At 42.0% G+C, this 25310-nt stretch overlaps 2 protein-coding genes across 34 annotated transcripts in view; one reads left to right on the forward strand and one right to left on the reverse strand.

Annotated features, from left to right (window-relative positions):
* ATE1 (arginyltransferase 1) overlaps positions 1–6691 on the reverse strand; it is a 175134-nt gene extending 168443 nt beyond the window's left edge. For 3 of the 22 annotated variants that reach the window (XR_010412600.1, XM_064595358.1, XM_064595357.1), the window contains exons 1-3: positions 6394–6666; positions 3358–3421; positions 713–775 (exon numbers count right to left, since the gene is read on the reverse strand). Coding sequence is in view for 19 of the 22 variants with exons in the window: in XM_064595358.1 (XP_064451428.1) it covers positions 713–775; positions 3358–3421; positions 6394–6478 (212 nt within the window). In the remaining 3 variants the exon portion in view is untranslated. Of the gene's footprint in view, positions 1–712; positions 776–3357; positions 3422–5637; positions 5833–5874; positions 6009–6393 lie in introns of those variants that run through there. The other 19 variants (XM_064595352.1, XM_045878989.3, XM_045878988.3 and 16 more) reach the window with 16 other exon arrangements.
* LOC123846922 (uncharacterized protein C10orf120 homolog) overlaps positions 6074–25310 on the forward strand; it is a 43199-nt gene continuing 23962 nt past the window's right edge. For 3 of the 12 annotated variants that reach the window (XR_008506405.2, XR_010412606.1, XR_010412604.1), the window contains exons 1-3: positions 6084–6215; positions 7378–7503; positions 21252–21327. Coding sequence is in view for 4 of the 12 variants with exons in the window: in XM_054508438.2 (XP_054364413.1) it covers positions 19716–19930; positions 21252–21327; positions 23244–23897 (945 nt within the window). In the remaining 8 variants the exon portion in view is untranslated. Of the gene's footprint in view, positions 6216–7377; positions 7504–19553; positions 19931–21251; positions 21328–23243; positions 25259–25310 lie in introns of those variants that run through there. The other 9 variants (XM_054508438.2, XM_054508439.2, XR_010412603.1 and 6 more) reach the window with 9 other exon arrangements.

A 25310-nucleotide genomic window follows, 5' to 3' on the forward strand; every position in this document is an offset into this window, starting at 1 on the left:
TGAGGACCAGCCAAAACATGATGGATACAACTGTGTTTGCTTTTTTATCTAGAGAATATATTCATATTGAAACTGTAGACAAATGCTTAATAATGGCAACATACTTTCCTTAGATTCTACCAGAAGAGGAAGGCAAGGAGGACAAGGGAGGAGGATCTTTATAATCTGAGAAGGGAAAATCCTTCCATGTTATATTGGGGTTTGCTGGTTAAGCAAACACTTTGTAGGAAAATAGACTTTTTAGTTTAAGTTTTCCAATGAAGAAAACTGGACTCTAAATATATGTGGCAGATTAAATGTCAGCCCTCCCCCTCCTCTTTCTACAGATCCTATAGTGCTGTTTCAATGTGAGTACTGTGTCCAGCAATACACTAGAATGTGGAAATCCCCAAGCTAAATTCTATAAAACATTTGATATCTAAAAGTAATTTGAGTATTTTCTAATATTCTCACAATATGTCATGATATCATTGACTAGACTGCTAAACAGTATACTTTTTCATATCCTATTTACACCCAAACCATTAAATAGTATTATTAAAAGCTACTGATGACGTATAAATGTAGCATCAGTTTGTAGAAAAGATATAATTCAATTGTTCTTCTTTATAAAGAGTCTAGCTAGAATGAGAATTAACATGTAAAAAAAAGCAAGATGTCACTGAAGAATTATACATACTCTTCAAATTTATATATACACCCTCTTTCTTACCTTATCGTGTACTGAGGACAACATGTTTGATTCATGACAGGCTTATACACATATTTCCCGCTTCTAAAATTAAAAAGTAGTTTTGTTAATGTCTTACACATTTCTCACATGTACTAAAGTAGACTAGTACAGGAGTACAAAATTAGAGTAAAAATCTAACCAATAACATAAAAACATTTAGTTACTCTTCATAACCTAAATAATCTTGCAACATAGACATACCAAGGACAGAGTCCAGCCTTTTCTTTCCTAAACCCTGATATGTGTACTCCAAACCTCTTCACCTCAATCACCCCCTCAGCAGCACCTGCAGTCCTTCCATGCCTCAGCCCACCACCAATCCTCAATACCATAAAGGCAATCAGAGGAAATCGCTCAGGATGAGGTGACGCTGATGGGAGCCACAGCCTACGATATCCACAGGTGAGGGCTCCACGTGTAGTAGCACAAGATAGCCCAAAATTAACCTGATGCTTTCAGTGCTTTCTGGATCTCAGTTAGTGGCAGAGCCATGACATTATGGATTGAATCGTGTCCCCTCAAAATTCGTATTTTGAAGCCCTAACCCCCAGTACCTCAGAATGGAACTGTATTTAGAGACAAGGCCTTTAAAGAGGTGACCAAGTTAAAATGGCAGTAAGATGAGCCCTAACGCAATCTGAATGCTATGCATATAAGAAAAGGAAACTGGGGGCACCTGGGTGGCTCAGTCGGTTAAGCATCTGCCTTCAGCTCAGGTCATGATCCTGGAGTCCTGGGATTGAGCCCCATATCGGGCTCCCTCCTGGGTGGGGAGTCTGCTTGTCCCTCTCCCTCTGCCTCTCCCTACCCCCCCTTGTAGTCTCTCAAATAAATAAATAAAATCTTTAAAAAAAAAAAAGAAGAAGAAGAAAAGGAAACTGGAAATACAAAGAGACACTAGGCACTAGGGATATATATACAAAGAGAAAGGACCACGTGAGGCCACAGCAAGAAGACAACAGCAATGTACAAGCCAAGGAAGGGCCTTCAGAAAAAAATAAAACTGCAGACACCAGGATTTTGGAAATTTCAGCCTCCAGTACTGCAAGAATATAGAGTCCTGTTGTTTAAGATACCCAGTCGGTGGTATTTTATTATGGCTGCCCAAGTAAACGTACATGAGCTCGGTTCCTGAGTCAGAAACCTGGGAGTCATCTCAGATTCCTCCCTCTAAAGCACCCCTATATCCAATCAGCAAGCTTTCTACTTCTAAAATGTACCCCTTACGTCTGTCCCCTCCCATCTATCTTCTAACCTATAGCCACTGATGATGACAGCATTGTCATGAGATGATCAAGTCACAACCGGACCCTTCAGGGATCTCTGGAATGAGTCTTCCTGCCTTTGCAATCACCCCCTCAAATACCTCTCTGCCATCTGAATGATCATTTCCAAAACACAAATTCCATCACAATTCTGACATAAAAGCTTTCAATGGCTCCCCTCCACCTTTTAAAAAAGAAGTTCATCATGGCATACAAAATCCTTCAACATCCAACCTAGATCTACCTTTTGGGTCTCATTATTAAGTTTAAGAAAAGGTGTGAAGTTTTATTTGCTGTGCTCAATCCCATGTCTTTTGGGGAGTATTGGCACAGAACATTTAGCACTGTTTATATTTACATAAGGAACTTTATACATTCTAAAATCATCTATAAAAAGGTAATTACCAAAAAAACTTAGCCATCAAAGGCAAAGTGTGGACCTTAATGGAATCCTGACTCAAATAAACCAACTATAAAAAAAAAAAGGACATTTCTGAGACAAGCAAAAAATCTAATCAAACTAAGTAACAGATGACATCAAAGAACTATTGTGTAAAAGATGATAATGGTATCGTAGATACATTAAAAAGGAAAAAAGAATCCTTTCTTAGAAACATATATTTATTACAGGTCTACTAAGAGGATACCTGAAATTGCTTTAAATTATTTTGTGGGGGAGGAGGGAACATCTTAGTTTGTTCAAGCTGATGTAACAATATGTCACAGACTGAGTGGCTTATAAACAACACAAATGTATTCCTCATAGTTCTGGAGGTTGGGAAGTCTAACACATTAAACATTAAAAAAGTCTAACACCAAGGTGCTGACATATTCTATGTCTGGTAAAGATAAGCTTCCTGGTTCATATTTTTGTTGTAACCTCACATGGCAGAAAGGGCAAGGGAGCCCTCGGGGGTCTCTTTTACAAGGGCACCAATCCCATTTGTGAGGACTCCACCCTCTGACCTAATCACCTCCCAAAGGCCCACCTCCAAATACCATAAAATTGGGGAAGGGAGTGACAATGATACACGCACATTCACTCCATTGCAGGGAGCAAGGAGAACTGATGCAACAAGATTGGCAAAATGTTAACAAGTGTTAACATGTACCTAGCCTGAGGATAGGTACATGAGGTTCATTATACCATACTCTCTACATTTATGTGTATTTGAAGTTCTCCTAATAAACATCTTTAAAAGGAGAGAGAAAAGAATCACTACACAAAGAAATACAATAAAAAAAAATTCTTAAACCTCTTTCCAAAAACAGGAAAACATTTTAAAGGCAAACAATATTTTGCAATTATAAGAAGAACCTCAGTAACAAGAGAAGTGTCTTTGTATTAAAGAGCTTTACCTTCGCCATCCTCGATCTATAAGATCCTGATAATCCTGTACTGTCATTGAATGTGCCCACATGCCTGAAAAAATAAGTGCCACGTGCCATGTTAATTATAGCAGGTCAAACTTTTTTTTTAATTCAAAGCATTCTTTAAATGTGAATATTGACGCAAAAAAAAAAAAAAATCTAGCTCACACTGGAGAAATGAAAGTTTGCACATACTTCATACTTGTTTGACATAACATACAACACAGATGGAAAAGATATTTATCTTCATTTTAAAAATCAGACACATCTAAGTGATTATATTTAATTCAGGATTAGCCAATAGTCTCTATGGCATCATATATTTAAGGTCCTTACTGTGATCAGATTATATCACACTTTTAAGCCATAATAATATCCCCTATAATTTAATAAGCAAGTCTCTTCAAAAGAACTGAAAAGCAAATGTTTCCTGATGCATATAAATTTTCCTGATTTTTATGTTTTTAGCATAGTCTTGGATATTGAAAATAGAACAAAAGTATACAGCAATATTCCTTTTAAGTATAAAAACTGAAAGTAATTGAAATGCCCAGGAACAGAAAAGTGATTACAGGGACTATGATATTATCCATATGATGGAATAATTATGCAATTATTATTGAAAAAAAGGAAGACTACGAGAAAACATTAAAAGGTATTATTTGAATTAATGTTAAAAGAAATTTTTTCTCTTGTAAACAGCAAACTGCATCAGAGGTATATAGACAGAGGTAGGCTTAATAGTACAAGAGGTATTCAGAAACAGAAATGTCCAGAAGCCTGGCAGGCACTCATTAACACTGAGTTATTTTATTAGCCTCAAATTCATCATCTATAAAATAGGAGTAATAAAACCTACCTAATAGGTGGGGTGCCCTATGGTAAAGATGATCAGAATTAAAATATATATAATGGAAATTTACAGTTCTCTCTTTAGGTGAAAAGGGTAAAAGCAGGTTTCTTCCACAGGACTTTAAACAAAGGACATCTATATTAATCAATTTCCTCTTACTAAAATTACTGGGGAGGGGCGCCTGGGTGGCTCAGTCATTAAGCGTCTGCCTTCGGCTGGGGTCATGATCCCAGGTTCCTGGGATCGTGCCCCACATCGGGCTCCCTGCTCCGCGGGAAGCCTGCTTCTCCCTCTCCCACTGGCCCTGCTTGTGTTCCCTCTCTCGCTATATCTCTCTGTCAGAAAAATAAATAAAATCTTTAAAAAAAATAAATAAAAATAAAAATACTGGGGAAATAATAATTAAGGATCTATGAAAATAGTCACTTTAGACACCTTTAATAAAAAGTGCTTATAACACACATACTGTAGTCACAATACTAAAATTCTGAAAAAGGGAGGTATCTCTAATACCCTAAGGCATCCACTGTCACCAGTTGGTGTGTCTTTCCTGGGTTTTTATCCTCCCAGAACTGTGATCATGTCACATGCGTCATTTGCATCCTGTTTTTCTCCGTTCAACCCTACACTTAAACATTCTTCTGTTAGCTCATCTTCATAACCATCACTCCTAATGACTGCATTATATTACATTCTGCTCCCTCTTACCTGCAAGCATCTAATAAACGATTTCAATTAATAAGTAAATGGACATACCATAATCGTCCAAATCATTCCCCTGCTGTAGGGCATTTATATTTTTCTTAAATGGAAATTACGTAAATTTGTATCTTCACGGTTATCCCATTTTCCACAATGCTGGACTGACTACTCCTTGAAAAAGATTTTGTATCTGCCAATGCACGACACAGCGGGAAATAAACATAATGTTTTGTTTACAAAAAACAAGTCTTCCGAAATAAACCTGAACCACGACAAGCTGGCTTTGTCGTCGTTCTGGAAGTGGGTGGAGAAATGACAAGGCATATAAGCACCTGGTAAAATTTTCATACACATTGTACAAACAGGCTCCCTCGCCAGCAGCGCCTGTGGTCGGTCGGTCACCAGTGTCTTGTATGCTCTTCCAGACATTTTATCCAGATGCCCATGCCCACATATGCACACACACGTCTTTCTACACAAATAGCCCACCCGACACGCCGCATTCTACAATCAAAATCGGGGTCGATCCCACATCAGCAGCATCCGCCGGCCCCAGCGGAACTGACCGCACTCCAGTGCTCCCTGGCACGGCATGCTGTCACATATTTAACCGTCTCCTACTGACCGAAGACGGACACCTGTTTCCACACTTTGGGCCACGGCGAGACAATCACTATCTCGCACGTCCGAGCACCTGCGTGAAGGATAAGCACCTAGATGCTTCCCTGATGAATCAGAGCTGAGGTCCATTTTTAGTTGACAGCCACAGCCCAAACCGCGAGTCGCGTTCCGCACACCCGCCTCGGGAAAGGACCTGGCCGGGGGCTCCAGCCGCCGCGCGTCGCTCGAGCCGGTCGGCCCGGGCCAGGGCGCCGCGACCCCCGAGGACGCCCGCCGGCCGCGGAGCCCCCGAGGCCGCGACGCCCTCCCCCGCCCGCCGGCCCGCTCACCATTGGAGCGACTGCCCGACTCATTCTTGCAATAGCCGCAGCGGTAGGAGTCCTCGCCCTCGAAATACTCCACGATGCTGGGCGAAAGAGCGGCCCAGGAAGCCATGGCCCCTACCCTCCAAACGCGACGCGACCCAGCCCAGCCCCGCCGCCGTCGCCGCCACCCCACAATGCTCCGCGCCGCCTGGGAGTCCCCGAGGCGCGCGCGAAGCTGCTCGGGCGCCCGCAGGCCGGGTTCGCCAGGAGTCCCGCACGCTGACGCCGCCCGCGCCATCTTGACCGAGGGCAGCCTTCCGCTATTTCCGTTCCTTCTCCGACCAGGACGGCCATCTTCGGTGAGGGTGAGGAGGAGAGGGGAGCGTGAAGGGAAATAGTCTGGGGGGAAGCGTCTGGGAGAGGGGAGTGAGAGTCTGGGGACTCGGGCCTGTGAGCTCCCAGGCGAGGGGCTGGCGGCGCGGCGGGCGGTGCGGGGGTCGGACGCCAGGCGGCCGCGCCAGCCCCGTCCGTGGGGACACTCACCGCAGGACACCTTGCCCTCCTCGGAGTCGCAGTAGCCGCAGCGGTAGCCAGCCTTGAGCCCCTTGTATTCCACCACCGAGGCCATGGCTGCCTCCAGGGTCCGCCGGGGCCAACCACGCCTCTCGGCGCCCTGGGGCCAACCTTGGCGGAGCGCGGGGGCCCGCGGCGGGGAGGGGAGGAGGACGAAGCCTGGGGGGAGCGTCTCAGCGCCGCGCCCCGCGCCCCTGGCACCTCCTCGGGGCCTCGGTCTCTGCTGGTGCAGAGGCCTGCAAGAGAACGTAGCGAGGTGTAGTCGTGCCCCCGGGCCCCGAGTTAGGGCCAGCCCCTGGCGTAATCCCTTGCCGAGCATTCCTGCAACTGCTCATTGTCAGCGCCGTTTTACAGATGAGGAAACTGAGGCACGGAGGTTGTGACTCAGTCGTTTCCTGCAGGTTTCAGTATAAAAGTTACTCTCTCGGGCCGTCCCTGACAGCCATCTGGGTAGCCAGCTCAGGTGTCTTCCAAACCAGCACGTCCGCTCTTCAATGCCATATGCAGGTGTTCTGTGAATGGCGGGCGTAGGTGACTTGAACACTTGATGTTTTTATTTTTTATTTATTTTATTTTTTAAAGATTTTATTTATTTATTTGACAGAGAGAGACACAGCGAGAGAGGGAACACAAGCAGGGGGAGTGGGAGAGGGAGAAGCAGGCTCCCCGCAGAGCAGGGAGCCCGATGCGGGACTCGATCCCGGGACCCTGGGATCATGACCTGAGCTGAAGGCATTCGCTTAACCAACTGAGCCACCCAGGCGCCCAGCACTTGATGTTTTTAAAGCAAACAGCTTTCAGAGCCAGTAGCCGCCTTGTGCCATTATAAGCCTATTGCCACCACATCTTATAACTTTGAAAGAGGAGATGAAAATCTTGATTTTTAGTGTACAATTTTTTTAATGTTATTTTTAAAGTTTTTTTTTTTTTTTTTTTTTTTTTTTAACTGTACAGGCCAAGCAAAAGATTTATGTAGCTGAATTCAGCCTGTGGACTTCCAATTTGCAACCGCTATTTTAAAGAGGATTTTTTTAGGGAGTAACAGTGGAGCAAAGCATAAAAATGAGTACCGCCGACAAGGTAATATTCCTTAATCGTTAGGTGCATAGGTAATTTAAGATGGTCTTTATTTTTCCTTGTCAACAATAAAGCTGATTCTCTTTTTGCAGTGTTTTAAAAAGTGAAATCATGAAACTTGGAGAAACAGGTAAACTTTGGAGGTCAGTTTTAACATTCTTGACCCCAAGGTCCACTATGTTGGATACATGCCTGCTTGGTATGTTGGATACATACCAAGATACCAAGGTGTCTTGGTAGCCCCGTGACCTGTTATATTATGAAGCATCACTTGTGCCTCACACAATGGGAAAAGACCTAAGGGATAGCTATGTAGCATGTAGGAGGTTCTCAGGGCCCCTCTAGGTTTCTCCAGTGCCTCCTCAAACTTGAAGGTTCCTTGCTACATATCAGTACCCATTAAGACAGACTTCATTCATTTTGTCCATTATGGCAGATTTGAATATTCCTGGTCCTTTCCCAGAGGCTCTCATTTTGGAGGAAAGTAAAACCCTGTGGAATGAAACGAAGACAGCAGATGCCATGCTCAGACGGAAAGGAGGAGGCCAGGAGGCTTTTTGCTTTTATTATAGTCCTGTACCGATTCACTTCTGTCCCTTTGTCCCAACCTTAGCCCAAGCCTTAGACCAACCTCTGCCAGGGAATGCCAACCTAGAGCTATTATGTCAATGTCCTAGGCATATGTATCCTTAGAGCAACTTCACAACAAAGGAAATGAAGACCAGAGAGGCTAAATAACCTACACAAGATCACACAACTAGTAAGAGACATAAGAGAGTATGCGTGGAGGGCAGGGAGAGACCAAAGGTAGAGGCAGGTCACTCCAGGTTGGTAGGTGGCAGTTGTTTGTTTTTAAGATTTATTTATTTTACAGACAGAGAAAGAGAGTGTGTGAGCATACATGCGAGAGGGGTAGGGGTAGAGGGAGAGAATATCCAAGCAGATTCCCACTGAGCGTGGAGCGCGACGTGGGGCTCCATTTCACAAGCCATAAAATCAGGACCTGAGCTGAAACCAAGAGTCCGATGCTTAACCTACTGAGCCACCCAGGTGCCCCCATTAGTGGAAGTCTTAATAAGCAAAGGGAACTTACATATGAGGCTTGTCTTGGGCAGCAGCAAGATGAGTGGATCCCCACACAGCCATACTAGCCAAGGCTATTGAACACCTGAATCTTAAAAGTTTGTATAGAGGGGCTCCTGGGTGGCTCAGTTGGTTGAGTGTCTGCTTTCAGCTCGGGTCATGATCCCAGGGTCCTGGGATCAAGCCCTGCATCGGGCTCCCTGCTCAGCGGGGAGCTTGCTTCTCCCTCTCCTTCCCGCTCCTGCTCTCTCTCTCTCGCTGTCTCTGTCTCTCTCTCTCAAATAAATAAAATCTTAAAAAAAAAAAAGTTTGTATAGAGAGAGGCCTTAACTGGGTCCAGTCAAGTGTACTGTGCAGGTGTTCTCACCATCACATCATTATCTCAAGGCAATATCCTTGCAGCAACCTCTGGGAGTGCAAGAGGCAAGTGGGACCCACATTCCAAGGACAGGGGAGGAGGCGAGGAGCCTCTGATCACCTGGGTCCAGCTCATGGGTCAACTGGTGGTCTCACATCTTTTCAATGACCTTCCACAACAGAGGGAGAAAGGTGATAAAAATAAAATTGTGGGAAAGAGATCAACAAAGACTACAGGGCAGTGGTTCCTAGATGTCTTTATTTTGCTGAAATTTAGAGACAATAAGTTTTCATCTTCCAGGCCTAAATGAGAAAAATAAAGCAGAGCTTCAGTTTCCCCCTTTTTGTGGACAGACATGGGAAGAGGACATTATTAGAATGTTCTTTTATTCATGAAATTGCCAGCAATAGATAGTTGTCTTTACTTTTAATTTTCTTACTTAATGAAATGAAATGCTGGCAACACTAGCATGTGTGGGCCCATTAACATTTCTTATAGTACTGAGTGTGATATCAAGTCTGCAAAGCTGAGTGAAACTCAGTACAAGGCCCTGATGATGTGAAGGAATCTGCATGGGATAGGCCCAATTCATGTCCCTTAAAGGGAATGATGTGAAACACATTTCATTTTTTCTTCTGAAAAAAGTGTTTGAGTTGGGGCCTAAGTTAAGTCAGGAAAAAAAAGAGTAAAATACAGATAACCTGAGGCAGAGAAGAGGGGCATTCTAGGAAGGAGGTGCAGCATGAGCAGAGAGACAGGGAGTTGGATAGGACCACGAGGGGTCTCAGGTGCTGGTGATGGTTAGAAGATGCTTTCCTTGTGGGCCATTCACTGCCAAGAGGCCTCAGATTTGACTTTTCCCTCCCAACATGTAGATATGTGCTCTCCAAATTGGTAGTGTAAAAATTAATAAGAGAAACCTCATTTAGAATGAAAATGAGAGAGCTCTCATGCCCTTATCATTAATTGCAGACCCAAAGTAAGAAACATCTTGCAGGGTGGATACTATTTTACTACCCAGCAGGAGGAAGAAAGTTCTTTCTCTTGCCCTGGCAACAACCCAGCCAATGAAAAGCCACTCTACTTCAAAACTCCAAAGGACTTTTTGTTTACTACCACCCTCCTAAATTCCTCCTTTCCTCTATAAAACGGGGTTCCTCTCCTTTGTTTTCTGGACTAGCCTGTGGTTTTGCTGTGGCTTGCTTGTCCCAGATTAAAGTTCTCTGCTATCCTCAAATAAACCCATTTTTGCTAGGAAAATAACTGACAGTTTTATTTTTAAGTTTAACAGTAGCTACTAGCCATTCATGGCTATTGAGTACCTAAAATATGCCTAGTGAAGCAGGGGAACTGAGCTTTTTATTTTAATTTATTTAAATTTATTTGAATTTTTAAATTATAGTGGTGTAAAACATGAGGCAGGATAAATGCCAAAAATGTAAGCATAATGATATTCAAAATGTATAAAATCAAAGACAAGCAAATCTCTTGAAAAAGCCAGGGGAAAGAAAACCCTTACTGATAGAAGGGCAAGAATAAGAATTACATTGGACTTTTCTTTGGAAAGCATGCAAGCAAGAAGAGAGGGAAGTGAAATACTTAAAGTGTTGGGGAAAAAAAAAACAACAACCTACAATTCTGTATCCAGCAAAATTATCCTGCAAAAGTGAAAGAGAAGTATAGCCATACCTCAGAGATATTGGGGTTCAGTAGCAGACCACTGCAGTAAAGCAAATATTGTGATAAAGCAAATCAAATGGATTTTTTTGGTTTCCCAGTGCACATAAAAGTAAATGTGCGATGGCATTATGTCTTAAAAAAAGTGCATACTTTAATTTAAAATGCTTTATTACTAAAAAATGCTAACCACCATCTGAACTCTCAGCCAGTCATCATCACTGATCGCAGATCACCGTAACAAATATAATAACAAATTTAAAACACCAGAAGAATTACCAAAATGTGACACAGAGACACGAAGTGAGCAAATACTGTTGGAAAAATATTGCCAGTAAACTTGCTCAATGCACGGTTGTCACAAACCTTCAATTTAAAAATACACAGTATCTGCAAAGTGCAGTAAGGTGAAGCTCAATAAAACAAGGTGTTCCTATAAAGATTTTCTCAGACAAACAAAACTGGAGGGAATTTGTCACCAGTAGACCTAATTTGCAAGAAATGTTAAAGAAATTCTTCAGGAAGAAGGAAAATGATATAGGTCAGAAACTAATTTACATAAAGAAAGGAAAAGCATTATTAGAGAAGGAACAAACGGAGATAAAATCAGATTTTTCATTTTTAAAAATTTAATTGCTCTAACAGATAACAGAGGGTCAAAATAGTAATAGCAACTTGCATACAGTAATTTTATGTTTATGGGTAAGTGAATAACAGCAGTGTTATAATGGATGGGAGGGAGGAACTGGGAATACTCTTTTAAGGTACTTGCACTGCCTATGAAGTGACGTAATGTTATTTGAAAGAGAACTTGGATTAGTTGTGAATGTATAGTGTAAACTCAAGGACAACCATTTAGAAAAGAAAAAAAAATTGCTCTGCTTAGAGAAGAGAAAAAAGAATTATGAAATGCACAGTTAAAACCAGAAAAAGAGTGGAAGACAAAAAAAAAAAAACAAGAAAAGAAAGAAAGAACAAGAGCAATGACTAGAAAACAATAACAAATATAGTAGATATTAATCCAGTTACATCAATAATCATTTTAAATGTCAATGGTTTAAATATACCAATTAAAAAACAGACTGTCAGACTGGATAAAAAAAATAAGACCCAACTATTTATCTACCAAAAACAAAATCCACCTTAAACATAAAAACAAAGATAGATTAAAAGTAAAAGGATGAAGAAAGATAGACTGCTGTTAACACTAGTCAAACAAAAGCTGGAGTAGCTATATTAAATTCAAAGTAAATTTCAGGGCAAGGAAAGTTAGGGATAAAGAGGGACATTACATGATGGTAAGTGGTCAATTCTCCAAGAAAACAATTTTTAATGTATATGCACCTAGTTACAGAGTGGCAAAATATGTGAGGTGAAAACTGAGACTTGCAAGGAGAAATAGATGAATCCACTATGATATTTAGAGACTTCTGTACCCGTATATCGGTAACTGACAGATCCAACAGGCAGAAAATTTGATTGAACTCAACACCACCATCAATCAACTGGATCTAACTGACATCTATAGAATCCTTAATCCAGTAGCAACAGAATACACACTCTTCTCAAGCTCACATGGAACATTTACCAAAATAGACCACCTTCTGTGCCATAAAAAAACAAGTTTAAAAGAACAGAAACCATACAAATTATGCTTTCAGATCACAATGGAATTAAACTAGATATCAACAACAGAAAGGTAGTTGGAGAATTTCAAAATATTCAGATTAAATAACAACTTCTAAACAACGCTTGGACCAAAGAAGTTCAGAAATATTTTGAACTAAATGAAAATACAATTGACCTTGAACATGCTGGGGTTAGGGGTGCCAGCACCCCCACACACAGTCAAAAATCCACATATAAATCTTGACTCCCCCAAAACAACTACTAATACCCTACTGTTGACTGGAAGCCTTACCAATAACGTAGTCTTAATACATATTTTTGTGTTATATGTATTATATACTGTATTCTTACAGTCATCTAGAGAAAGATGTTATTAAGAAAGTTACAAGGAAAAGAAAATACATTTACAGTACACATTTCTCAAAATCCACAAATAAGTGGACCTCTGCATAAGTGTTGTTCAAGGGTCAACTGTACAACTTACTCACTTTGTGAGATGCGGCAAAAGCAGTGCTTAGAGGGTATTTATAGCATTGAATACGTATATTAGAAAAAAGATCTTAATAATCTAAGCTTCTACCTCAGGAAACTAGAAAAAGAAGAGCAAACTAAATCCAAAATAAGCAGAAAAACAACAAAAAATTAAAGCAAAAATAAATGAAACTGAATACAAGAAATCAATTCTTTGAAATGATCAGTAAGATTGATAAACCTCCAGTGAGGCAAATTAAAACAAAATGAGAAGACAAATTGCCACTATTAGAAATGAAAGAAGGACCATCATTACTGATCCCATGGACATTAAAAGTATAACAGGAATATTATGAGCAACTCTATGTCCACACATATGATAACCTACAGGAAATGGATTAATTCTTTGAAAGATACAATCTACCAAAACTCACACAAGAAGAAAAACATAACCTGATTAGGCCTATATCTAAGGAAATGGAATTAATAATGAATAACCTTTGAAAACAGAAAGCTCTGGGGCCAGATGGGTTCACTGATGAATTCTACCAAACATTTAAGGAAGAAATTATACCATCTCTCTGTAGTCTCTTCCAGAAAATAGAAGCAAAGGGAATTTTCTAAGCCATTCTATGAGGCCAGCATTACCTAATATCAAAACCAAAGACATTACAAGAGACTACAGACCAGTATCTCTAATGAACATAGATGTGAAAATCCTCAAAAAAAAAAATTTGTAAATGGAACTCAACTATATATAAAAAGAATTACATACTATTATACCTTTCAAAACAATGTAATCCATGTCGTCAACGTGCTAAAGAAGAAAAGTCATATCAGTAGATGCAGAAAAGGTGTTTGGCAAAGTCCAATACTTATTCATGATAAAAGCTCTCAGCAAACTAGGAATAAAGAGGAACTTCCTCGATTTGATTTGATAAAGAACATCTGCAAAAAGACCTACAACTAGTTTCTCATACTTAATGGTGAGAAACTAGTTGCTTTCTCAATTAGATCATGAACAAGGCAAGGATGGCCCCTCTCACCACAGCTACTCAACATCATGCTGGAAGTCCCAGCTAATGCAATAAACAAGAAAAGGAATAAAAGGCTTATAGTTTAGGAAGAAAGGAATAAAACTGTTTTTGTCCACAGATGACATGATTGGCCAAATGGAAAATTCCAAATAACAACAATAAAAATCTGGAACTAATAACCAATTATAACAAAGTCACGGGATACAAAGTTAATCTAACAAGAAGCAGTCTCTTTCCTATATATCAGAAGTGAACCATTGGAATTGGAAATTAACACAATACCAGGGGTGCCTGGGTGATTCAGTCAGTTAAGCAGCTGCCTTCGGCTCAGGTCATGATCCCAGGGTGCTGGGATCGAGCCCCACGTCAGGCTCCTTGCTCTGCCAGGAGCCTGCTTCTCCCCTGCCTGCCATTCCCTCTGCTTGTGCTTGCTCTCTGTCTCTCTCTCTCTAGCTCTCTCTGTGTCAAATAAATAAAATCTTAAAAAAAAAATTATAAAAAAATAAACACAACACAATACCATTTACATTATCACCAGAAAAAAAAAGAAATACTTAGGTATAAATCTAACAAAATATGTATAAGATCTATAAAAGGAAAACTACAGACCTCAGATGGAACAAATCAAAGAAGATGTAAATATATGGAGAGATGATCCGTGTTCGTTGACAGGAATATGAATACTATTAAGATATCATTTCTTCCCAACTTGCTCTTTAGATTCAATGTAATCCCAATAAAAGTCTCAGCAGTTATTTTGTGCATATCGACTAACGGACTCCAAAATTCATATGAAGAGGCAAAAGACTCAGAACAACCAAAACAATGTTAGAGGAGAAAACAAAATCAGAGGACTGACTCTACCAGACTTTAAGATTTATTATCAAGCTACAGTAATTAAAACCGTGTGGTATTGGTTAAAGAACAAATAGATCAATAGAACAGGATAGAAAGCCCAGAAGTAGACCCACACAAATACAGTTAACTGATCTTTGACAAAGGAGCAAAGGCAATTCAATGAAGAAAGGATAGTCTTTTCAAAAATTGGTGCTGGAACTGGGCATCCACATGCAAAATAAATTTGTAAATTAATCTAGACACAGACCTCATACCTTTAATAAAAATTAACTCAAAAATGGATCATAAGCCTAAATGTAAAGCACAAAACTAAAACCCCTAGAAGACAACATAGGAGAAAATCTAGGTGACCTTGGTTTTAGTGATGACTTTTTAGACAGAACACACAAACATGGCCCATGAAAGAAAAAATTAAGTTGTACTTTATTAAAATTAAAAACTTCTGCTTGGCAAAAGACACTGCAAAAGAATGAAAAGACAAGCCATAGAATGGGACAAAATCTTAGTAAAACACATTTCTGCTAAAGGACTGGTATCTAAAACATAAAAAAAAAATCTTAAAATTCTCAGCAAGAAAACAAACAACCCAATTAAAAATAGGCAAAAGATCTGAACAGATACCTACCAAAGATAAACAGATGGCAAATAAGCATATAATAAGATGTTCAGCATCATATGATATTAGCAAATTGCAAATTAAAATGATAACAAAATAGCATTCACACCTCCTGCAGTGGCTAAAATTCACAACACTGACAACACTAAATACTAGCAAGGACGTGGAGCAAAAGGAACTTTCATTCATTGCTGGTGGGGAGGCAAAATGTAGAGCTACTTTGGAAGATAGTTTGGCAGTTTCTTATAATACTAAATATACTATCATATGATCCATAATCCTTGGTATATAACCAAATAGTCGAAGGCTTATATCCACACAAAAACCTGCACACAAATGTTAATAGTAGCTTTATTCATAATTGCCAAAACTGGAAGCCAGCAAGATGTCCTTCAATAGGTGAATAGATAAACCAACAATGGAATATTGTTGAGCGGTAAGAAGGAACGAGCTATGTATGAAGCCATGAAAAGACATGGAGGAATATTAAAAGCATATTACTTAGTGAAACAAGCCAATCTGAAAAAGCCTTTTCAGCATGAAAAAGTCATACCTTATGATGCCAACTATATGACATTCTGGAAATGGCAAAACTATGAGACAGTAAAAAGATCAGTGGTTGCTGGGGTTTAGGATGCAGAGTGAGGGAGGGACAAATAGCTGGAACATTGGATTTTTAGGGCAGTGATACAATTCTGTATGATGCAGTAACGATGGACACCTGTCACTGCACGTTTGTTAAAACCCATGGAATGTACAAGACAGAGTAAAACTCAGTGTAAGCTACGGACTTTAGTTAATAATAATTCGGCAATATTGGTTTGTCAGTGATAACAAGTATACCATACTAATACAAGATATAAATAATGGGGGAACTTGGAGGGTGAGAGTACTTTTTAATCAATATTTCTGTAAACTATAGGCGCTCTTTAAAAATTAAATTTATTAATGAAAACAGAACAGCAGTATAAAAAATTTTAAGTTGATTGCAGGTTGAGATGATATTTTGGATATCATGGGTTAAAATACATCACTAAAATTAATCTCACCTGTTTCTGTTTACTTTTTTTAATGTAGCTCCTAGAAAACGTTAAATTACATCTGTGATTTACATTCTGTTTTCATTGAACAATGCTGGTCTAGAATCAGGTTCTCACAGCGCCAGTGGACGAACCCAATTCTCTACCGGCCTCTGCTTCCAGGCCTTATGGTTTCAGGATCTTTTCTCTCCTGCCACTTCTTTTTAATAATTTTCCTATTTTTTTTATTAATTTTATTTTATAATGTTATGTTAGTCACCAGACATTACATCATTAGGTTTTTTTTTTAAATTTTTTTTTATTCTTATGTTAATCCCCATACATTACATCATTAGTTTTAGATGAAGTGTTCCATGATTTATTGTTTGTGCATAACACCCAGTGCTCCATGCAGTACGTGCCCTCCTTAATACCCATGCCCGGGCTAAACCCATCCCCCCACCCCCCTCTCCTCTAGAACCCTCAGTTTGTTTCTCAGAGTCCATAGTCTCTCATGGTTCGTCTCCCCCTCCGATTTCCCCTTAATAATTTTCCTATTAACAAAGTTCTCCGTTTGTTTGGGGAAGTCACCATAATTCCTCTACATCATATTCTGGTTCTGGTGTTGCTCCCCACATGTGGTACCCTGCCTGTTCAACTTCCTCTAGCAACCACTGACAAGTCACCTCTTGCTTCTTTGGTCTCAGGAGTGTCTCCCACATTTCTGCCACTCTACTCAGAATGTGCTCCCCAGCAGGTCCTCCATGTTCAGTCCCACCTCATACTGATGACTCCTGCCCTTTGTTTTCGGCCCATACTTACGTGTCCCTTTTGTATGGCTACATCACACACATGCACTTGTGTCTATTTCTTGCCTCCCCCATTGGGTTGTGAGTGCCACAAAGGTGAGGGCTGTTTCCACCCCTCCCATTTTCCAAGGTCAGGTGGATAGCATGTGGAAGATTACAAGCTTGGCTTTTAGACATCCATGTTCAATTTCAGTCTCCCCCTGGGCAACTGTGTGGCCTTGAACACATCACATAACTCTCTCAGCCACGTTTCCTCCTAATTGGAAAATCAGCAGAAGAATAATAACATTACCGAATAGGGTAGTTGGAGTGTCAGTGTTTTATGTTTAGATACTATCAGAGGAACTTCTATTTTTTATTTAAGTCTGTTTTCAAACTCCGGCAAAATGGGGTCAGCGGGCAGCATGCAGTTTCCAGTGCCAACAGTTAGTCTGTGATGACACTCTGGTTTGTTTCAAGTTCCATGTCATGAGAAGTGGTTAACGATAATTTCAGCCCAGGAACCACTAACCTCTCCTTCGCCAGGGAGGATTTCTCATAACTACTCAAACACATTTCATGACTTTTGACAAAAGATTAAAATTTAGGTATATGATAAAATACTTGTTAGCAAAGAGCTCTTTTTATGTTTCTCATAGAAAGACACAGCTCAGGCCACCTTTTGTTTATATTAGGGCGAAGTCTAGTCTTGCTGATAGGTGCTTCAACCTGATTTGCTGTTAAAAACATTTATCTCCCTGGCTTATAGTCTTCATCCCTTGTTTCTCTTATCAGGAAAAAGAAACAATTCAAAGCATAATACTTAAATAAAAAGTACTTTTAGGTCCACGTGATTGTCTTTTTTGTTTTATTTTAATTAAGCTGATTTCTTACGTAAAAAGAGGCTCTTATTAGTAATTGCATATTTTTCTTTATCAAAAAGGAGGCTAGGTGTGCCTGGGTGGCTCAGCTGGTTAAGCATCTGCCTGACTCTTGATTTTGACTCAGGTCATGATCTCAGGGTCCTGAGATTGAGCCCTGTACTGGGCTCCATGCTGGGTGTAGACAGCCTGCTTAAGTTTCTCTCTCTCCCTCTCCCTCTGCACCCCCACCCCCCACCACTCATGCTCACTCTGTCTCTCTCTAAAAAAAAAAAACTATATTCAGTTTTCAGGAGGGTAAATAAGATATTACCTTTTAACACTTTATTTTTTTTTAAGATTTTATTTATTTGTTTGAGAGAGACAGAGCACAAGCAGGGGGGACAGCAGAAGGAGAGGGAGAAGCAGGCTTCACACTGAGCAGGGAGCCCAGTGCAGGGCTTGATCACAGGACCCCAGGATCATGACCTGAGCTGAAGGCAGACACTTAACCAACTGAGCCACCCAGGCGCCCCTTCCTTTTAGCACTTTACACAGTGCCTGGCTCAGAGTCAATGAATACTAGGAACTTGGGGTAGTATGATACTGTCGCATCACAGGCATATACAAATTTTGGCTGAACAGCACGTGAGTTTGATATCTGAGTGACATGACATTTTATCAGTGTTAAAATGGTATCTTGTGAATATTAAAACGTAGGTTGTAATGTAATTCAAGGTTTTGGTACGAAAATCAACAGAAATCACTGTCATGACTTGCTGTTTGAAATTCTTTGATTTTTTATAAAATACCCATATTTACTTTCATAACTGTTTCATTTCTTTTCTGAATGAGTTCAGGGCTGTGGTGCCAAGCACATCTCTGCATACAGCATATTTGGGGAGGGATAGATTTTATTCTTAATAAGTAAGAAGCCAGGTTGTAATCAATCACTATATTTTCTCCTTTCACATTTTAAGAAGTAGAGACATTTCAAGGAGAAACAATGAGGACTTTATTTGGACATTTGCAGCTTAACTATATGGTGACAAGTGTCTTGAATATGCAGAATCATTTCATTAATTTGTATTTTGACATTGGTGTATTGTCTGCTTGTCCCTAAGTAATGACCAGGTACGAACATAATTAAATATGTGGCTAAAAGTAGATTAAAGAGAAGTAGAGCTCAAAAGCTCCGTAGCAGCAGCAACATTTAGCTGAGTGACACACCAGCTGAGGGATGGTGAGACCACGTGACCAGGCCACCCACACACCTGTCTGCCCTCTGCCAGCTACTGGGACTGTGCATGCAGGATCCCTTCCCCACCCCCCCCACCCCCCGCCAGCTCTCCATAGGTTACATTTCTATGGAAGATACATAATATATATCCCCACCCCCAAAAAAGCCCAACCAAACAAAAATGACAAAGATGCTCCCATTACCTTGGAAGATGCTTTCTCCAGCTACACCGAGAAGAGCTGTCCTATCTGTGAAACACAGCCCCTTGCACTTTCTGTCCGCGGTCAATCAGCCCAGCTCACACTGGATGCATTCCCTGCCAGCCAGACGATGTCTTCACCTACCACCTCACAGTAGTCTCAATCTAGGATGGTGATGACACATACAAAAGCTTGTGACTGCCTCTGGTTGCCCTAGAAATCAACCCAAGGCATCCTGAAGGATCAACAGTGGAGAGCGGGAAGCCTGAGAGGGCCGGGAAGGTGCTGGCTGAACAGGACCTTGCAGAACAGAGAATGAGGGACTGGAGCCCAGCCCTGGGAAAGCAGACGCTGTGAGGAAGAGGGCGAAGAAGCAAGCATGTTGTTCGCAAAGCTGGCAATGGATAGGACACTGGCAGAAAAAAACCGCACGGAAGATGCGCAGCACAAGGCTACTCGCGGGGTGGCCCCTGGCGCCGGGCGGGGAGGGTGCGAGGGGAGCCCAGGGAAGGACCGAATGGCAGCGCGGACCCCACCCTCACGCTGTCCCCCGGTGACAGACTCAGAATGGTTGGATCTGAGTGCGGAAGAACAGTAGGTATTATTTCCTTCCATTTTGAGTTAAAGGCAGGAGAATGTTCGATTATCTGGGAACGAGTGTAGCACAGGAACGAAAATGTGCTCTGAGTCGCGCAGGCGCACATCCTGCCTCTGAAACAGGGGTCACGGAACCTCTCTGGCCTCAAGTGTCTTTGCAGTGAGGCCTGATGAGTGCCTCCCTCGCGGACTGTGTGGGAGACGAAGTAAAAGGACCCACTAAGGCCCCCGCACATCACCCAGTGTATAGTAAGCTCAGTAAATGCTGTTATGGAGATAATATAAGAACCTCAAGGAAAAAAACATGAAAGCGGAAGCAGGAGTCTGTTTAAGAAATTAGCTTTACTTACACGGTAACTATAGTTTTGTTTTTTTATCTGTCTATATTATTAAATCCTCTTTTGCTGCAAAGAGAAGTCAGAGAGGGGAGCCTGGGTGGTTCAGTCGGTAAAGCATCTGCCTTGGGCTCAGGTCATGATCTCAGGGGCCTGGGATCGAGCCGCGCGTCGGGCTCCTTGCTCAGCAGGGAGTCTGCTTCTCCCTCTGCCCCTCACCCTGCTCTCGTGCTCTCTCTCACTCTCAAATAAATAAAATCTTAATGAAAAAGAGAGAAGTCAGAGAAACAATATTTACAACCCAGGTTGCTAAACAGAATCTATTTGCTAACTAAGCAGGTTAAGAAATAAGAGTTCTCCAGGATACCTAAATGTGACTGCAAATTTCTCGGCTGTATTTTCCTGCATTAAATTAAAAAACAAAAGAAAACAAATTTTCTTGCCATCAAATTGTTTTATTGGCTATCTAAAATATAAACATTTGACAAGAATCATGAAACGTTACAGTTAGCTGTTGTTGGAAATTAATGATAGCTTATAAATTATACTATTTATAATTTTATGCATAACTGAACTTAAAAGGGACTGACTAGCTTTGAGAACTTATTTTCTCATCCAAGGCAAGGTTCTTTGTTCTACGAACAATTATACAAACCACGGTTTGTGGAATTTGAAATAGCAACTCAGCCTCCCCTCTCCAGTGTTAAAATAAAGGTATTTCTGTTAGCCGCAACCTCAAACTCAATATGGCTCTTTATTCATATTTTTATCAGAGAGCATTCCTTCCTTGCTTCAAGGAAAGCTACAAGTTAGCAAAAGTCCCGCCTATTGGCACAGAGAAATGCCTCTTGCTATCGAAAAGTGTGTGACAAACATGTGAAAAGCAAGTCCCAAATCAACACCCTACCTCAATTCACACCAGGGCCAGGTTTCCTGAAACCTTTCTCCAAATCCTAGTGCGATTTCTCTTTTTAATCTTCCAGATTGGCCTGGGCCAGAAACACTCAGGACCCTCGGATTGCAGTGGGTTCCCAGTCCCCAATAGAAAAGAAGATTAAGGTGAGGAAATATGTTTGCCATGAACTCTGGAGTCAGTAATACCATCATAAAAAGTTTCTCCCCAAGGTAGAAAGGGCCTGAGTGTGTCAAGCCAAAGTGCTTCGTCTGTTGGGCTTGGTTCCGGCTAGACAGCACTGAACAAAGCAAACATCGCTTATGCCCCCACAGGGCCAGGGCAAGTGAGGGACGTGGACACTGAACAGTTACTACAAATTGTGATAAGGGTCATGAAAGATGGGATTTTATTTGAACAAATACGTGGAAGGTCTGAGGAAGTAACATTTAAGCTAAAACCTAAAGATTACGTACATAATACTGTAGTCAGAGTTGCTGTATTGTGTGTTTGGGAGTCTGTGAAGGAGGAACATGTGAAAATACTCAGATGGCAAAGAATATGGTTTTTGAGGAACAGAAAAGTCAGTGTGGCTGCAGCAGAGTGGACAAGCAGGTGAGCTGAGAGGCAGTCAGGAGCCAAATTATGAAAGCCATAACTGGGATTTGGGATTTTCTCCTCAAAGCAACAGGACACTCTCCTAGGTTTCAGTGCAGGGAAGGGACATGCTCAGATTTGTGTGATACAGAGATCCCCCCTGGTTGCTGTGTGCGCGGTCTGGTGGGGCTGGGGGCAGAGAGAAGCACAGATTCAGGGAAGCTAGTGAGGCTGCTACCCTAGGGGGCATTTGAAGTTAGTAGGGACAGCCTGAGAAGGGGGAAAGAGAAGGAAGCACGTTGGAAGAAGAGCCAAGTGGAGATGTTAAGTAGATCATATCTAGGGGTGAAGTTGAGAAGTGAGTACAGGTCAGTCTCGTGTGCGTCGATGGTCTTGCTCATCCCTTACTGCCCGCTCTCGAGCAGTCTGAGACACATGGTAGGTCACCTTGTTGAGTGACTGAGAGTGTCCATGCCCAAGAGAGTCTATGCTCTGAGATGAGAATATGCTCATCTTAAGTGACAATTTCTGTTGTATTTTCTTGCATTACATTTAAAAGACAGAACCAGCAAAGTAGGTGGAAGGGTGTGGCCATAAGGTAGGAAGAGAATGAAGGGCTAATCAGTCACCTGGGGATATTTGGCTAATGGCTGGAACAGTCTGGGGGGGGGGGGTGCGGCCAGGATCGCCTTGGTCACATGCCCTTGGCCACAGCCTGGAAGCCAGAGGAAAGTAAAGTACTCAACTCTGTAAAATGCTGCTGAGGTCAAGTATGACAGGGACAGAGACAGGACCACTGAATTTGTTGCTGTGGAGATCCTTCACGACCTAGACGAGAGCAGTCTGGGGGCAGTGAGGGCCTGGAAACCCACCTGAGGAGGACCGAGGGGAAACTGGGCAGTGGGGAAGTGGAGAGGGGTTCTAGGTGTCTGCTTCATGGCACACGGTGAAAGGGAGCCAAGATGGGATGTGCGGCAAAGGAAACGTTTTCCTTTTCTGCTTAAAGATGATATATATACTGGAACATATTTTTATGCTGACGGGAGTGATCCGGTACAGGGGAAATTTTGATGAAGCAGGAAAGAGAACTTGGTAAAAATTTGCAAATTAAGTTCCTGAAGCTTCACAAGGACAGATGGGAGAACTGGCTTTTGATAGACAAAGGGGCAATGTTTCCATTCTAAGGGCAGGGCCCAGGATCCATGCATGGCGGTGGTTCTGGCAATGGGAAGAGGAGGGCGTTCCTGACTGAGTGCTTGTTTTCTCAAGGAAGTCTAAGGCGAACTCTTCAACCGGAGGGGGACCCTGGGGGAGGGGCGTGTGGGAGGTTTGAAGAGAAAGCCAGGGAACACGGCTAAGAGATCCCCCCACCAGGGACATGGTGTCAGAGTGCCAGGAAGAGCTACCAGCCACTTGTGATCTGTATCATGGCCTGCAACAAAAGGACAGCCAACTTAAAAACCTTTTAACACTTCCCTCTGACAAGAGTTTAGGTGGTGTCCATTCTTCAAAAGTGAGGAAATTCTTGCTCCAGAAGTCTCAGCAGGAGAATGAAACACTTCACCAGCTCCAAGCCGTGTCTTTTGACTTCCGGTTTGCCGAAGCAGAGGCGTACTACTGTCGGCAGCATCAACAGATGATGCTGGGGGACGCGTGGAGATCCCTGATGGTTCCAAGGCGGGAAATTAAAAGAGAGAGAGAGAGACCCCGACGTGAAAAAACAGGAGACGCTGAAAGATGGGACTATTTAGTGCCTGAGAGGGAGCTGGGCCACATAGAGAAGCACATATACCGAGCGGAACGAGCCAGAGGCCTCAGAGACCCCAAGTATCGGCTCCTCCCTCAGAAGATTCCAAGCGAAACAGTCTTCCCCAACATATTAACCCTAGGGAAGGAGGAAAAGACTGAAACTATCCAGAAAACCCACAAAACTAAGACCAAAAAGCACAGGGCGGCCTGGGCAAAGGAACAGATCAAGGGGCATCAGGATCGAATGATTCGGGGGAGAGAGCTCACGGAGCAGAGAAATGAGAGACTGCGTGCTTGGAAGATCTCTGCCCCCACTCCTCTCCACAGGCCTGCAACACACCAGGAGGAAGAGAAAGAATTCAAACGGATCACAGCCTACCCGATTGCCTAGCCTTACCAGGAAGCACTCATCGAAGTGACCATCCCCATGGAAAAGTCCAGAAAGGAGGATAACGTAAAAAAGCCACTCCGACGAGAGCTCTTGAGTATGCCACCATTTTTGAGAAGTCAACTAGAGAAAAATAAACTTTAAGTTATTTTCTGGATTATTGTATTTCTTTTTTAGGCTGGCATACTTTGACAACTGTCAGGGCAGTAAAATCCCACACCCCGCATTGTGTTTCTAAGTTTGTTTGCATCAAACTTGGGGGGAAAAAAGTTAAACCGAGTGTTTATTTCAACTATCTGCATAACTGTCCCAAAACTTAGTGACTTAAATCCATCACTGTTTTATTATATCTCACAATTCCGTATTAGGAATTCAGGCAGAACTTGGCTGGGTGATTTTTCTCCCCCATCCCGCACCGCCAGAGCTGCTTGGGGATATTCAGGTGACAGCTGGACTAGAGGGTACAGACCACATGCCCTTGGGGTTGACTAGAAGGCTGGGCTTAGCTGCTCCCAGCCCCCGTCTCCTCTCTCCATGTGGTTTCTGGCCTTATTACACAGTGATTCCGGCTCTGGTGACCTGTCAGACTCCACAAAAGTTCTTTTGACCTAGCCTCCGCAGTCCTAGACCATCACTTCTGCCATATTCTGTTGCTCAGACAAGTCACCAAGATCAGCCCAGACTCAAGGCAGGGAGGAAACAGACTCTTCCTCTCAAAGAAACTTGCAGCCATCTTTTAATCTACTATTCCAAGGCTCTGAAAAGTCCATCATACACGTCTATCCTTCTTTATCCTTTCTATTGTCTTTTATGTTAACACTGCTCATAAAAACTAAACAAGTATTTTTATACAAAGAAACCGACAATTCCACAGCTTCTGGATTGATCTTGACTAAAGAGACCTGGTCCCTCTCTGCAGAAGTAAATACAGACCAAGGGTTTAAAAGCCTGTTGCAGTTATGCAGACAACATATTATCTTGTATTCTCCAATGCACCTGTAATTCTATAGCATGTCAGAAGCCTAAGCCCTAGCTGGAGAGAGACCCAAGACTCTAGGATTTAGCCCCTCAAGGAGCTTATGATCTACCTGGAGAGAACAGAAGTCAAAGCGGCACACGCCCGGGTCTGTGCTATGAAACACTGGTTGGAGAATACAGACTACAGAGTAGGGCAGCTTATGGGCAATGCCAGTCTGAGAATACTCACTCTGGGTGAGAGGTGCTTGGGCAGGGCAGTTAGGACAGCAAGGCCTGGACCCAAACCAGCTACCGTCAGCACAGAAATAAGGCACACCCGGGCCCTGGGGGAACTCCATTGGAAAACATGTGCGGACAACATGACAAGCACAGACAGGGTAACTGAGGTAAGAATGAGGTGCTATTAGAACACAAAGTTCTGGAGGAAAAGAAAGACTT

This window comes from Mirounga angustirostris, unplaced genomic scaffold, assembly GCF_029215605.1.
Source record: "Mirounga angustirostris isolate CCGP_5_RB_7025 unplaced genomic scaffold, mMirAng1.0.hap1 SCAF_6, whole genome shotgun sequence".
NCBI lineage: Eukaryota > Metazoa > Chordata > Mammalia > Carnivora > Phocidae > Mirounga > Mirounga angustirostris.